The 14,972-nt window shown below is 43.5% G+C and overlaps 1 protein-coding gene across 5 annotated transcripts in view; it reads left to right on the plus strand.

The window, feature by feature from the left end:
* Positions 1–14,972, plus strand: part of BICDL1 (BICD family like cargo adaptor 1) — a 103,438-nt gene that overhangs the window by 68,266 nt on the left and 20,200 nt on the right. For 3 of the 5 annotated variants that reach the window (XR_009604139.3, XM_060612433.3, XM_060612436.3), the window contains exons 3-4: positions 9,845–9,973; positions 12,844–12,990. Coding sequence is in view for 4 of the 5 variants with exons in the window: in XM_060612433.3 (XP_060468416.1) it covers positions 9,845–9,973; positions 12,844–12,990 (276 nt within the window). In the remaining variant the exon portion in view is untranslated. The remainder of the gene's footprint in view (positions 1–9,844; positions 9,974–12,843; positions 12,991–14,972) is intronic. The other 2 variants (XM_060612435.3, XM_060612437.3) reach the window with 1 other exon arrangement.

A 14,972-nucleotide genomic window follows, 5' to 3' on the forward strand; every position in this document is an offset into this window, starting at 1 on the left:
TAGCCTCAACATATAGCACCCTCTTCCTATCCCCCTTTGCTCCATCTCAGAAATGCTTACTAAGGTTGACAGGGACATTAGAGCAACAAGCTTGAATGTATTCTCATTTAAAACAAGGGGCAAATTATTTAAAACCATTTGTACTTTGCTGTGGTTGAAAACCATTGTTTTAGCACACTATTTTTAAAATAATTAGTTTTTCACTTTAAATGTAACAGAACCTTATTTCTGAATTTTAAAAATATTGTTCGCATTTGGTTTGTTCCCCTAATCTTTCTACATGTGTCTGCGTACAATTAGTTATGATCATACTGTTTGTACTTAGCATTGTATCAAAAACACTTCCGTGTTATTATGATTCTTCTCAAGTATCAACTTAAATGACTGCATGTTCTATCTAGTAGATGTGTTATAATTTTCTTTACCACTCCTTATGGTTAGGCAGCTGGGATTTCCTCATATTTCACAATTAGAATGAATACATGTCACTGGTGTGGTGGGTAAGAAGCACTGAGTAGAAATGGAATAGACAAACTTACTATGTCAGATAGGGAGATGAATATGCTTATTAGCCTTTGATTAACTGAAAAATCCAATTAACCAGAGGTCTGTATTTTCTTATTTTCTAGATTTTACTGTTAAAAACATTCATATTCATTAACGGGTGGTGCCATGAGCCTACTGACAACATGTAACATGATAAGACTTTTTTTCTTCCACTCTTGGTTATTTATGATAATAATAGCAATAGCCATCTACTAGATGAATTATAAATAAATGTGAAAAATGTAAAATTGTCTTCTTGTTCTCACTAGGCTTCCATATGCCAATTTCTCCCAAAGCCTTTCAAAAATAAAACTCAGAAGTAAAATTTGTCATGTATTTATATTTCCCTTAACGTATGAAGACAGTAAGACTTTCACTACTACCTTTACAAAGAAAAGCCTTCATTTCTAGTAATGAGGCTTATGTAGCCTGACCCTCATACTGGAAACAATTGAAAATAGTGGGTAAAATAGGAAAGATGCTTCAAAGCATCAGGGCTAACAAAAATAGTGACAGATCTATGCTAATGTTTCACATATGCAAATTATTACAACCAACTAGTGGAAAACGATCAGTAAGAAATAAACCTAACTATGCCACTAATGAATAACATGACTACAAGGAAGGGGGTGGAGAAGAAAGGAACTAACCTAAGTAACTGGAAAATAGTATTTTTTTTAAGTTTATTTATTTTGAGAGAGAGAGAGAGAGGAAGCACAAGCAGGGGAGGGGCAGGGAGAAAGGGAGACAGAGAATCCCAAGCAGGCTCCACACTATCATTAGCACAGAGCCTGACACAGGACTTGAGCTCACGAATGGTGAGATCATGCCCTGTGCCGAGATCAAGAATCAGAAACAACAAACTGAGACACCCAGGTGCCCCGGGGAAAACAGTATTTTGACTGTACACTGTAAGGTTTAAGAGAAAAGGCATATACACAGATACTGCACTGTAGTTAATAAATCTGTTTCTTGGGGTGCCAGAGTGGCTCTGTTGGTTTTGCATCTGACTCTTGATTTCTGCTCAGGTCAAGGTCTTATAATTGTGAGATTTAGCCCTACATTGGGCTCTGTTCTGGGCACAGAGCCTGCTTAAGATTCCCTCTCTCCCTCTTTCTTTCTTCCACTTGCTCTTTCTCTCTCAAAAAATTTTTTTGATTCTCACAGAGGTATGGGTCAGTGATTCTGACACTACTGTATGTGTTTAATAGAACTGAACAAATAAGTAAATATATGATGTATAATGAGAACCAGGTTTTTCTTTTGCAGAAAAATAAGGTACAGATAAGGAAAGAAGGATAGAACGAATTCTGTGGTGTTGGACTGGAATCAGAGATATCAGTATGAACTTACTAATATTTTTTACAAATAGATAGAGAAATAATGATGGATGTCTGTTAATGAAAATCATCATTAGGCAAGCAACATAGTGTTAGTGTGTTTCCCTCATTTCCTAGACCTGTCTTCTGGGAGGGCCCTAGAGTAACAACATCCTAGTGCACACTTACTGTTTAGATCTTCATTTCTGAATGCCAGTCTTTAATAAATGAACCAAAGCCCCTTGGAGAGACGGCTGCTCCAGGATTGGGGCAGGATAAATACAAGATAAGCCTAGAACATCCTGAGATGCCAGAAATAAAGGAAATGCTCAAAAAATGATGGAGGCATATTGAACAGACTTAGATGTTAAGGAGCTCCCCATGGTGAAGGCTAGGACCATCTGATCAATAAAACAATGACAGTGATGGATTATAACGTATAGAATAAGTGAAATACTCATGAGTTCACACTGATAAAATAAATGAATAAATAGACAGAGGGAAAAGGACAGCATTCCCTTACAGAAGAATTACAATAAATAAATGTAGAGGAAATGACGACAGAAGATCACCATCAGGAGAACATCACAGTAATGAGCACTGCAGGCAAGAACCAGAGGGTGAACGCTGCAGCTATCAAGTACAATCTGATGAGAAACAGAATATTTGCACAGTCTCCAATCATCTCCCCATAAGATTGATTGATTATGGGTAGTAACCTCACAGTGGGGAAGCCAGGCAGACACCACCTTGAACAAGTGATAAAAGTTAGTATCACCAGTAAAAAAACCCATAAAGCCCCATGTGCAGGATACACCGAGAAGGACACAACCACACTTCTGTGCTGTCGCTGGAAGAGTGCACAACCTCAGCTGATCATGACAAAACATCAGACGATGCAAATTGAGGGACTTTTTATAAAATAATTCATCAGTACTCTTCATATGTATCAAGTTCAAGAAAAACAAAGACAGACTGAGGAATTGTCAGAGATTGGAGGAGACTCAACAACAACAGCAACAAAGGAACAAAACACCATGACAACTAAATTTTAAGATGGGAGCCTGAACTGGATCCTGGGCCAGAGAAAGAACATTGGTGGGAAAACTGGTAAAATCCCAGTAGGTACGTAGATTAGTGAACATTATTGTCTCAATGTTAATCTGTACTGTACTAGGTACTGTACTATGGTTACATAAGATGTCGACATTAAGGGAAACTAGATGAAGGGTATATGAGAATTTCTATATTGTTTTTCTAACTTCTCTGTTTGTCTAACATTATTTAAAAAAAAAATGCCAGGTTGGTAGTGCCCCTAGACATGTGGCAAAAGAAAATAAATAATCTCTGGAGGATGGTATCTCCATCCAAAATTCAAATTATCTCCACAAACAATTTTCTAATAAAAACAATCAGATTATAGTAAAAGAAAAACAAAACAAAACATACCCATGAAAACTAGGACTCATGAGCAAGAATCAGCAAGAACAGCAGAAACAGATTCACAAAGACTTCAGATCCTAGAATTATCAGATACAAATTATAAGGCAACTGTGTTATGTTTAGATACATAAAAGATTAAAAACTAAGATGTCTAGGAATAAAAAAATAATAGTTGAAATTAAAAACCAATGGGTAATATCAAAATTGAAGACTTCTAAGCATTAGAAGACATTATTTAAAAAATAAATCTGTAAGGTCCAGATTGGGAGAAAAGTATTTGCAGCACTTACATCTGACAAAGGACTTCTATCCACAGTATATAAAAACCTCTAACTCAATAATAAAAAGACAATCTAAGTTTTTAAGCAGGCAAAAAATTGAATAGACACGTCACAGAGGAAGACCTATGAATGGCCAATAAACACATAAAAAAGTGCCCAACATCACTGGTCACCAGGGAAATGTAAATTGAAACCACAATGAGACAACTTTACACATTGTTAAGAAGGCTATAATTGAAAAGACTGACAATACAAAATGCCAAAAAAGTGGAACAACTAGAATTCTCGTACACTGTTGGTAGGAGTATAATATGGCAAAACCCACTTTGGAAAAAAAGCCTTGCAATTTCTTATAAATGTCATGAACAGGGTTTAAGAACACACGAGACAAGTGAAGAGCAAATTACTAAATCAGAAGACTAATCTGTACAACTAGTCAGAAGGCATTTATATAGTACACAGACGCAAAGAGATGGAAAATAGAAGAGCTAGGTTAGCATATCCTCCGTAATATAAGCTGCAATTCCATAAAGGGTGGAGTGAATGGGAAAGAAGATAATAGCTGATAATCTCCCAACTGATGAATACAATTCAAACCTCAAAAAGCCCAATGAAATGTAAGCAAAATAAAACCTGAGGCATAAGTGGAGTGGTACTGATGTTTGCAAATATTCAAATAAAAGCATTTTGTTTTCCTGGTCTCTCATTTTAGGTTTCAACTAGTTTGAGGTGTATTTTACTAATTATTTTAATCTCTCTCCTGCTAGACCTTGAACGTGTCATTGGCGCTTAACGCATTATTTGGAGAATGAATGGTTTATGTTTTCTTACTAGAAAGTCAGTTCTCCTAGCAAGATATGTTTCATTTTATAACACAGAGCACCCTCTTTAAATTCCACAAAGCATAACTTTACTACCAAGCTAGAGGAAACACAGAAACAAACATCTTAACAATTCCTTCAAGTGAAAAATTTGAATTTTAATAAAATGAAGGTTTATGTTCTTCAAGGCTTTCATTTTATTTTTTTAAATTCTCTTTCTTCTTTAAGTAGGCTCCATGCCCAATGTGGGGCTTGAACTCATGATCCTGAGAATCAAGTCTCATGCTCCATTGACTGAGCCAGCCAGGCACCCCAAAGTTTATTCTCTCTATACCCAACATGGGGCTCAACCCATGACCCCAGGATCAAGAGTCACATGCTCTTCTGACTGAGCCAGTCAGGCACCCCCAAGTCTTTCATTTTAATGTTTAATAGGAACCTGTTTTTCTGAACAACATGAAGTTCAATGCCTGTAAAGGCAGACATTTACCCATGTAATACATTTTATGATATTGGGTTCTCATAAGTTTTTGCTGCTACATGTTAATGGCGTGGATATAGACATCTGCTGTACTGCCTCATTAATGAATACTGTCTTCATTCAGATATGTGATGCAGGCAGATGAAACTCACTCCGTACCTAAAATTTACATCCAGGCATAGCTTGAAGATATTGTTAAGTTTGATTCGAGACCACCACAATAAAACAGACATCACAATAAAACGAGTAAAATAAATTTTCTGGTTTTCCAGTACACATAAAAGTTGTGTTTACACAAGGGTGCCTTGGTTGGTTAACCGTCCGACTCTTGATTTTGGCTCAGGTCATGATTCCAGGGTTGTGGAAGCAACCCCACGTCAGGCTCTGTGCTGAGTGGAGCATGCTTAAGAATCTCTCTCTCTCTGTTTCTCTCTTCCTCACTCCCTCCCTCTCTCTCTCCCTCTGCCCATCTCTCCAGCTCACCCACTGTCGGAAAAAAAAAAAAGTTCTGTTTACACTACACTGTACTCTATTAAGTGTACAATCGCATTATGTCTAAAACAACCTTACATATCTCAGTTTAAAAGTGCTTTATTGCAAAAAAAAAAAAAACAACACATGAACCATCATCTGAGCTTCCGGCAGGTCATCTTTGCTGGGGGAGGGTCTTGCCTCGATGGTGGTGGCTGCTGACTGATCGGGGTGGGGGTCGCTGAAGGTTGGCATGGCTGTGGCAGTTTCTTAAAATAAGACAACACATCGTGTGCCATATCAATTGACTCTCCCTTTCATGAGCAGTTCCTCTGCAGCAGGTGATGCTGCTTGATAGCATTTTAGCCACAGTGGAACCTCTTTCAGAATTGGAGTCCGTGCTCCCAAACCCCACCGCTGCTTTCTCACTTAAGTGTACAGAACATTCTGAGTGCTTCGTTGTCACGTCAGCAGTCTTCACGGCATCTTCACCGGGAACAGATTCCATCTCCAGGAGCCGCTCTCTTTCCATGAGAAGCAACTCCTCCTCTGTTCACATTTACCACGAGTTTCTAGCAATTCAGTCCCATCTTCAGGCTCCACTTCCAATCCCAGCTCACCCGCTGTCTCCACCCCATCTGCAGCTCCTTCCCCCACTCAAGTCTAGAACCCTCCCCACTCCTCCACGAAGGTTGGAATCCACTTTTCCCACACTCCTGTTAACGTCACTATCTTGACCTCTCCCGTGAATCAGGAATGTTCTCAGTGTTCTCTAGAATGGTGAAGGTTTCCAGTTGACTTGGCCCAGATCCGTCAGAGGACTCACTGTCTACGGCAGCTCGTCTAGCCAGATGTATTTCTTCAATAATAAGACCTGAATGTGGAAATGACTCCTTGGTCCACGGGCTGCAGAGTGGACGTCATGAAAACAGCATTAATCTCGTCGTACATCTCCACGCCATCAGAGCTCTTGGGTGACCAGGTGCACTGCCAGTGAGCACTAATGTTTTGAAAGGAATCTTTGTTTTCTGAGCAGTGGGTCTCCACAGCTGGCTTAAGATATTCAACAAACCATGTTGTAAACAGATGTGCTGTCATCCAGGCTTTGTTGTTCCATCTGCAGAGCACGGGCAGAGTAGGCTCAGCATAACTCTTAGGGACCCTCGGATTTTCAGAACAGTAAACGAGCAGTGGCTTCCACTCAAAGACACCAGCTGCGCTAGCCCCTAACAAGGGAGTCAGCCTGTCCCTTGAAGCTTTGAGGTCAGGCGTTGACTTCTCCTCTCTGGCTACCAAAGCCCTACACGGCATCTTCCCCCAACCGGCGCTTCCACCTGGACTGAACATCTGCGGTTTAGTGTAGCCACCTTCATGAATGATCTGAGCTAGATCTTCTGGATAACTTGCTGCAGCTTCTACACGGACACCTGCCGCTTCACCCTGCACTTCTGTGTTATGGAGATGGCTTCTTTCCTTAAGCCCCGTGAACCAACCTCTGCTAGTGCCACACGTTTCTTCTGCGGCTTCCTCACCTCTCTCAGCCTTCACGGAACTGAAGACAGTTCGGGCCTTGCTCTGGATCAGCTTTGGCTTAAGGGAGTGTTGTGCCAGGTTTGTTCTGCCATCCAGACCGCTGAAACTTTCTCCAGATCGGCAATAAGGCCGTTTCTTTCCTTATCATTCGTGTGTTCACTGGAGTAGCACTTGTCATTTCCTTCAAGATCTCTTCCTCCGAATCCACCCCTTGGCTGATGGTTGGTGCAAGAGGCCTAGCTTTTGGCCTTGTTCAGCTTTTGATGTGCCTTCCTGACTACGCTTAATCATTTCTAGCTTTTGATTTAAAGTGAGAGATGTGCAGCTCTTCCTTTTACTTGAACACTTAAAGGCCACTGTAAGGTTATTAACTGACTTAATGTCAATATAGTTGTATCTCCGGGAATAGGGAAGCCCGGGGAGAGGGAGAGAGACGGGGGAACAGCCAATCGGTGGGGCAGTCAGAACACACTCGACATTTATTAAGTTTGTCCTCTCAAATGGGCACGTTTCATGGCACCTCAAAACAGTTACCATAGTACCATCCAGGATCACTGATCATAGATCGCCATAGCAAATACAGTAATACTGAAAAAGTTTGAAATACGTCAAGAGAATTACCAAAATTCTCACACGTGAGACAGGAAGTGAGCAAATGTTGTTGGCAGAATGGCACTGGTAGACTTGCTCAATGCAGGTTGCCACAAACCTCCCATTTGTGAAGAACACAGTGTCTGTAATGAAGTGAAGTGCAGCAAGACAGGGTGTGCTTGCATCCAAGCACACTTGGGGACAAGACAGCCCCACATTTACCATTCTGATCTTGTCACTTACTGAGAGTTTGGCAAGTTCTTTCATTTCCCTGAGTCTGTTCCCTCGTTAGTAAATTGAGCTGGATAACCACTCCTTTGGCTGTGACAATTGAGATAATGCATTGAAAGCATTTAGCACAGTTCTTGGCACATCATAATTACTCAGTACATATTACTAATGTTATTTTTTGTTAAAAAAATTTTTAACGTTTATTTATTATTGAAAGAGAGCGTTAGCAGGGGAAGGGCAGAGAGAGAGGGAGACACAGAATCCGAAGTGGGCTCCAGGCTGTGAGCTGTCAGCACAGAGCCTGACACGGGGCTTAAACTCACAAACTGCGAGATCATGACCTTAGCCGAAGTCGGACCCTCAACCAACTAAGCCACCCAGGTGCCCCCTACTAATGTTATTTTTAAGCAAGGATGTCTAACATTGTGTTTCTGAGTGATTAAGAAACTACAACAAGCTGGTGGTGTCCAAAATTAAATTTAGAATAAGTAAAACGAGATGGTTTGCTTTTAGTTTGTGTGTTTTGTAATTGTTGTTTAGAAATTAGAACTATAGGCTGAGATCCTTATATGGCTCTCTAGTCTAAGGGAGCAAGAGTTGAATCTATGGGACCAAAACTAAGATGGACAATTGCTTATACAGCCCTTGAAGATGAAAATAACTATTGAACATGTATCTATTAATATGAGAGCCTCACTGAACAGCTAGCCTACGAAGTCAACATCATTACCATCCCACTTCCTCCAGAAGCCTTTCCTAACCATTTCAACACATGGTGATCACTCCCAAGAACTCATGAAGCCTACTGACCCCATCTGGCCTCAGAAAAGCACTGAGGCAGTTATTTAACCTGTCCCATGGCTCTTCTCTCTACCAGGCAGTGTTCAGGGCTCCCCTCACTGGGAGCTAGGCTGGACTCCCAGGAAAAAGACCAGAGTTCAAGTCTTATCAAGGGAGCATTCTTTCAAAACACTCTCCTGCATGTTCAAGAGAAGGTGCTGACACACTAAATGTCGTTGGTGTTCTGCTGTGTTTGAGCATTAGAAAATAAGTGGATTAGGGTTAGAAATAAACGTCTCAGCCAGCACTCCCCTGGAGAATTAAAAGTTGCAAAAGATGGGGATGCCTGGGTGACTCAGTTGGTTAAGTGTCTGACTCTTGATTTTGGCTCAGGTCATGATCTCACGGTTTGTGAGTTCAAGCCCCATGTGGAGCTCTGTGCTTGCAGCTTGGAGCCTGCTTGGGATTCATATTTTCTCTCTCTCTCTGTCTCCCCTCCCTTCCTCCCTCCTTCCCTCTGTCCGTCCCTCCCTCCCTCCCTCTCTCTGTCTCTCCTTCTCTCTCTGTCTCTGTCTCCCCCCTCTCTCTGCTCCCTCTCTCTCCCCTCCTCCCCCCTCTGCTCCTCCCCCACTTGTGCTCGCTCGCTCTCAAAATAAATAAACTTTAAAAAAAAAAGTTGCCAAAGATGTCCTTGAGGAAAGAATGGCAAAAATCTTAACAGACATTGGGGTGCTTGGCTGGCTCAGTTGGTGGAAAATGCAACTCTTAATGTCAGGGTTGTGAGTTCGAGCACCACATTGGGTGTAGAGATTACTTAAACATAAAATCTTAAAAAAAAAAAAAAATCTTAACACGTTACAGGGAACTTCAAATAGTGCCTATGTTGAATGGAAATGAGAAATGTAGACAGAGGTGATTCACTTGGGCCTTACTGAGGAAATGGATGAGAGAAATAAAGGAATTTCTAAGGTAGTAGGTATATCTATCTGCCTTATTCTTTCACATAAAACAGAGACTTTTTCTCTATTTAGTAGATGTTTGCTGAACTTCTGTTGTGTACAGAGTGATAATGATGGTACTTAACATTTGAGACCTTGCTGTTTCTTAGGCCTGTTTCCCCTGACAGGCAAAGTGGTCTTTACCAAGATAAACTCCCCCCGTAGTGGAAGTAGAGATGGATGTTTGTCTTGTTCGGGTACTAGGGACTACACGGACCCGCATTTCATCCTATACTCCTTCTAGAGTAGGAAGTTGTAAAGAGATGCTTGGGAAAGGAAAGGCTGAGGTCTTAACAGATTTCCTTTGCACAGCCTCCGAATCCACCCTGAAGGTCTCTTCTGCTTGCAGGCCTCAGAAGTTGAGAGACAGCTCTCCATGCAAGTCCATGCCCTCAGAGAAGACTTTCGGGAGAAAAACTCCTCGACTAACCAGCACATCATCAGGCTTGAAAGCCTTCAGGCTGAGGTGAGTCCGCCTGTGTGGCACTGCTTGGAGATGGAAGTGCTTTTCTCGTTAGGGGCGCTGTACTGGATCTGGTGGATAAGGAGCCCCTGAACTGGGAAATAAAACTTTGTTTTGTCTACAGTCTCTAAAAATATTTAAAAGTCTCTAGAGATGTATCTGTAAGAAACTAAATGGGGAACACTTGATTCATGTTGCACTGGGTTGCCTGTTGTCTGGAAGAATAAGGTTGCTCAGAGTCACTGCTGAGTGTGTTGAAATCACAAATGACCCGCTTTTACTGAACATATTAATCCGTCCACAAACGTCCTTGCCAATCCTAAATAGAAGATGGGGAAGAGGATTTTCCCTTTCTCTATTCCATGTAGGTCCAGTTCAGTCCACCTTATCGGGACCTATTGTAATTCTCACCTATGAGAGTCATAAAGTAGCTACTTCATAGGACTGTTGTGTTTGATGAGTTAATACATGGAAAGCACCTCGTGTGGTACTTAGAATCAAGTAATGTTGTTAAAAGTGTATGAGAGGCCAGAGCGTGGCAGTCAGGGTCTATGGCCCTGAGTGGGCCAGAGGGAAAGAAAAAGTAGCACTTAGAGGACAACTCTGTGAGAACCCGGTTGTGGGAGGGGAGAAGAGGGAAGTCGTATCAGCAGCCCAAACAGGGGCTCTTCCCCAGGGCGGCATCCACCTAGTCTGATCTTGAGGGGCCCTAAGCCAGTTGTCTGGACAGCAACCCTTTGGCTAAGGTACACTTGAGGGGACAGTCTAAGGGTCTAGGGCCAGATGAATGTGCACCCCCGCTGTGGTTAAGGAATCCGTCGGTGTGGTCAGGCCCAGAGAAGCCCAGGTGGCTGCTCCCCTGCTTTGGAAATGACCTGAAGATGTTTTTCCTAAAGTCTGTCAATATCTTCTCTTTTCTCCTGCCTATCATTCCCTTCCTTTCTCCCTCCCCTTGGAAATACTACTGGTATTGAGCAGCAGGTTCTTGAAGTAAGTAGCTTGTTCCGGCGGGGTTCGGCATGCCTGTGTGTGACCACTTGTGTGCATGACTTTCTGTCCCACCGCCTTTGCCAAGCTCTGACTCCTTCGAGTTGCCTGTTTTCCTCTCGCCTCTACTCACTATTTCAAGACCCTTGTGACTCAGGGTCATTCCCAGGAACGTTAACTGGCAGATTTGGTCACAAGTTCAGTGCATAGGGTGGGGTGAGGGAGTTGTCATCTAATATCGATGCCTTCATGCAGTACCACTGCTACTTTAAGAAGGCAGCCTATGAAATTGTCCAAGTACATTACTTCATGTAGCTCTGAACTTCTAAAGTTGTTTGTTTTTTTTTTAAGGGGCCAGGATTGTATATCACAACTGTATTACCTCATTATTTCACTGACTGGAACTTGAGAAACAAAGATTATCCATGGAAGGAAAATGTAAAGGTTGGAGGGTATTTAAATGAAAATCACCTAGAGTAAGAATTCCCTTCATGTGGGTAATGTGCTTCAGTGTGGGGAATAGTGGCCCCATTCACAAAAAGGACCTGTTCCTTTTGGTCCCTTACCCAGGTGCACACTTGAGAGACAGTATGTCTTTGTTTGGCTAGATACCTGATCTCTCTGGACAAAGGCCAGATACTTCATTTCCCCAGGACAGCATCTTATCTGATTGATTGGTGGCCAGGGAAGATCTGTACCCTACGAACAGAATCCTAGTGTGGAGACAGAGAATAGACAAAAAGCAGAAGGAAAGGTGGATTTCAGAGAACCTCAGACGCATCAGACATTCATTTTCAAATCTCCCCAGGAAAGGGTAGGAGGTTGGTTCTCTTAATAGATTGTTCTCCAGGCCAAACTGGAGAGCACAGAGAACATCTTAACCATGTTGGGAGCAAGAAGCTGGTTGAGAGATCAATCCAGCAGGGACCTGATAAATAGGAGGAGCCAGGAGGCCCCGCACAACTTGGGAAGGCTTCTGTAGCCCGTTAGCCCGGGCAGTTTCTCGGGGTGAAGCATTGCCGGCCTTGTGGAGCCCCAGCACACCTACTGACCCTACACACCTTGAGGCCAGAAGACTTGGCATCTCTTTCCTCTTATCCTTTATTTTCTTACTGACATTGAAGAGACTAGACAGACCTTCCTGAAAGCAGATTTATATCTCTTGAGGCTGGCTAGAGACACAGTGTACAAACATACCAGTCTGTTTAATAAGAGGAGCGAAATTGCTTCTAGTCACAATTTACTTGCTCGGGCACAACGACACTTTGAGTAAAATCAGTTACTCATTTTGTGTCGTGTCCTGCTCCTTCCCAGGACACAGACTGATGCAGGCACTGCTTTGCCTTCTGTACCCCACCAACTCCCCCATTAATTTGGGGCACCAGGTCTGAGCTGCGACCTCTAGAGCCAGGTCTGTTAGCTGTGGGGGGAAGTACAGAAGAGAGCTGTGAAGTATGAGAATACAGCAGCCCACTGGGCTGTCTCGGGCATTTTCTTGTGCTTATGACTTGAGAAGGAAGAATGGAACCATGGGTTAGGCTCCACTCCCCCAGAAATTGTGGGGTTGAGGTAAAGTCATGGGCAGGCAAGGTGGAGCCCTTCTCTGTCTTATCTGTGGAATTTCCAGAACACTGACCCTTCCCTTCCTCTTCCTGGCATCCCACATTCCAGCTTCCCCAAAGTTCATCTCCCACCCCTTCCCAGACACGTTTCTAGAAGGGAGGGGTTTTCTCTTCATCTTGGGAGTTCACAGCTGTTCTCTCAAAGATGGGGGCACCAGGCCCCTGGGCAGAGCACTTGGAGAGACATAGGCCTTCATGTTTGGGGTCAGTTCCTCCCTTCCTACTCATCAGCCTGGGTGTAACTGCACACCACCCTGTGACTCTCCACCCTTTCAGATCAAAATGCTGTCGGATCGGAAACGGGAGCTAGAGCATCGTCTCAGTGCCACCTTAGAGGAAAACGACCTGCTCCAGGGGACTGTGGAGGAGCTACAGGACCGGGTGCTGATCCTGGAGAGGCAAGGCCATGACAAAGACCTCCAGGTACTGAGGCAGAGAAGCTGTCCTGTAGAACTAGGGCCAGGTGAAAGGGGCACTTAGCTGCCCAGCTAGAAGGAAAGCTGGGAGGCCAGTGCCACTGTGGGGTTCAGGAGAGGGGAAAGCCGAGCTCTCTGTTGGCCCTGTTGGAGTTCTCCTTGAGTGCTCACCAACTTGGCCAGCCTGGCTCTGCTGAAGACAAATGCATTGCTACCCACAGGTTACCCTTCCAATATGTTCTGAGCCACTGGCCTCTGGAGCAGTTTCAGAGAGTTCTTTCTGGACTATTAACATGACTGGAACTTGGGGAGTGTCATTCTGCCTCCTAGGGTTTGTGAAATCTGCTAGAGATTTCAGAGGGAGCCTGTGACTTTCTGTACTTGGCTCTCAATGCTCTCTGCTGCTGCTTTCCCAGACTGATGCATTTAGTTGGCTTGCACTGAGCAGAAATCAAGAAGCTGCCCACTGAACACAGCAAGACTTACATCCTTCTTCCAGCAGTTGCTAGAAAAGGCATAGGCCAACCCCCTTTGTGAGCCTAATTGGCCTCTTTTTTCTTCCTAAAGGAAATTGCTTCATGTTCGTATTTGTCCTTATTTGGGACCTGCCACCAGTCCTCTGCTGAATCCCCAGGCTCACACTTGACAACCCCCTAAACAAAAAGACAATCGCTGCTGGCCTCTACAGAAATAGAGTGTAACACCTGCTGCGAAGAAAGCTTTGCCACACTGGCCTAGGAGCACCTGGCGCCAGTGGCTAAGAGCATGTTTCTCCCCCTTGGACATCCTCTGAGTGCCAGCGAGTGGGGGGGGATGGCGACAGAGTTGTTGGTGTGGAGGTGGTCAGCCAGGTGTGCTGAAGCACCAGGCAGGTCCCTCCCCCAAAGACCAGGCTGTGGCAGACCCCACTGGGCTCGGGGGTCAGCTGGTGAGGAAAGCTCTAGCACATGGGATAAGGAAACATCTTAGGCTGATATCACTTGTTATTGACACCATCAGCTAAGCTGCCGTCTGAGTGATTAACCTCTTCAAGCATAAATGAGCAGTTTATGACCCTCCACGTTTTTTCCCATAAATGTCGATTAGAAAAGGGTGCTGGTGAAAGCCTCACAGCCATTTTCAAGATGGAAAGGAGTTTGCTCATCTTCTAAGGTGGATGATGATAATAGTGGTGAACACCTGTATACTTTATAGGGAACAGAGTGCTTTTGCATACATTCTAAAACTGAGGCTTAGGAAAAAGTGAATCATTTACCAAAGTAATCCTTGGTCGAATTAAAAACAGAGCCCCCCATGCCTGCTTCATGTAGTTCTCATTGACAGCGTCTAGCACATTCCATGCCTCTGCAGGTCAGTGTTTCACCAGAATTTCTGACCCTGTCAAGCACTCTGCTGAGGAGGGTTGCTGAGGTAGAGTGTGGAGGAGAAGGCAAAGAAACACAGAAGAATGGGGAAGTGACCCCTGCCCAAAGGACACTTTCATTCAGTCTAGCTGGAATTCACAGATGAGAAGTCCGTTATTTCGAATCAAGAACTGGGGACCTCAGGACAGGGAAGAACGGGACCAGCACGCTCCATCTAGTACCTGGCTCGCACAGTGGGCTGTGTGCTCTCCAGCAGCAAGAGCCCCACGTCACACACACTCACATCCTCAATGTCTGCACATCCACTGTCTTTCCATTGGGCCACTCACCCCATGGCCTATATATATCACATCAGGCAGTTCACACTTTGATTTGGAAAATCTGCTTTTATGGGCTGAATTCTTATCTTTCCCACCTTTTTGTGATTTTTTTTCCTTTAGCTCATAGGAGATTCTCCTTAAGCTGCTGCTAATTACCAGTGTTTTCCAGAAAGCCCTTTCTGTTGCTAACATAGCCTGTACTGATACAGAAATAAGAATTCCAGCTCACTCAGATAGTAGTTGAGAGGTCCTAAATCAGACTTGCAAAATATAGAGTTGATGGCTTTGGAATGTATATAATTCCA

Source organism: Panthera onca, chromosome D3, assembly GCF_046562875.1.
Source record: "Panthera onca isolate mPanOnc1 chromosome D3, mPanOnc1 haplotype 2, whole genome shotgun sequence".
In the NCBI taxonomy this organism is placed as follows: Eukaryota; Metazoa; Chordata; class Mammalia; order Carnivora; family Felidae; genus Panthera; species Panthera onca.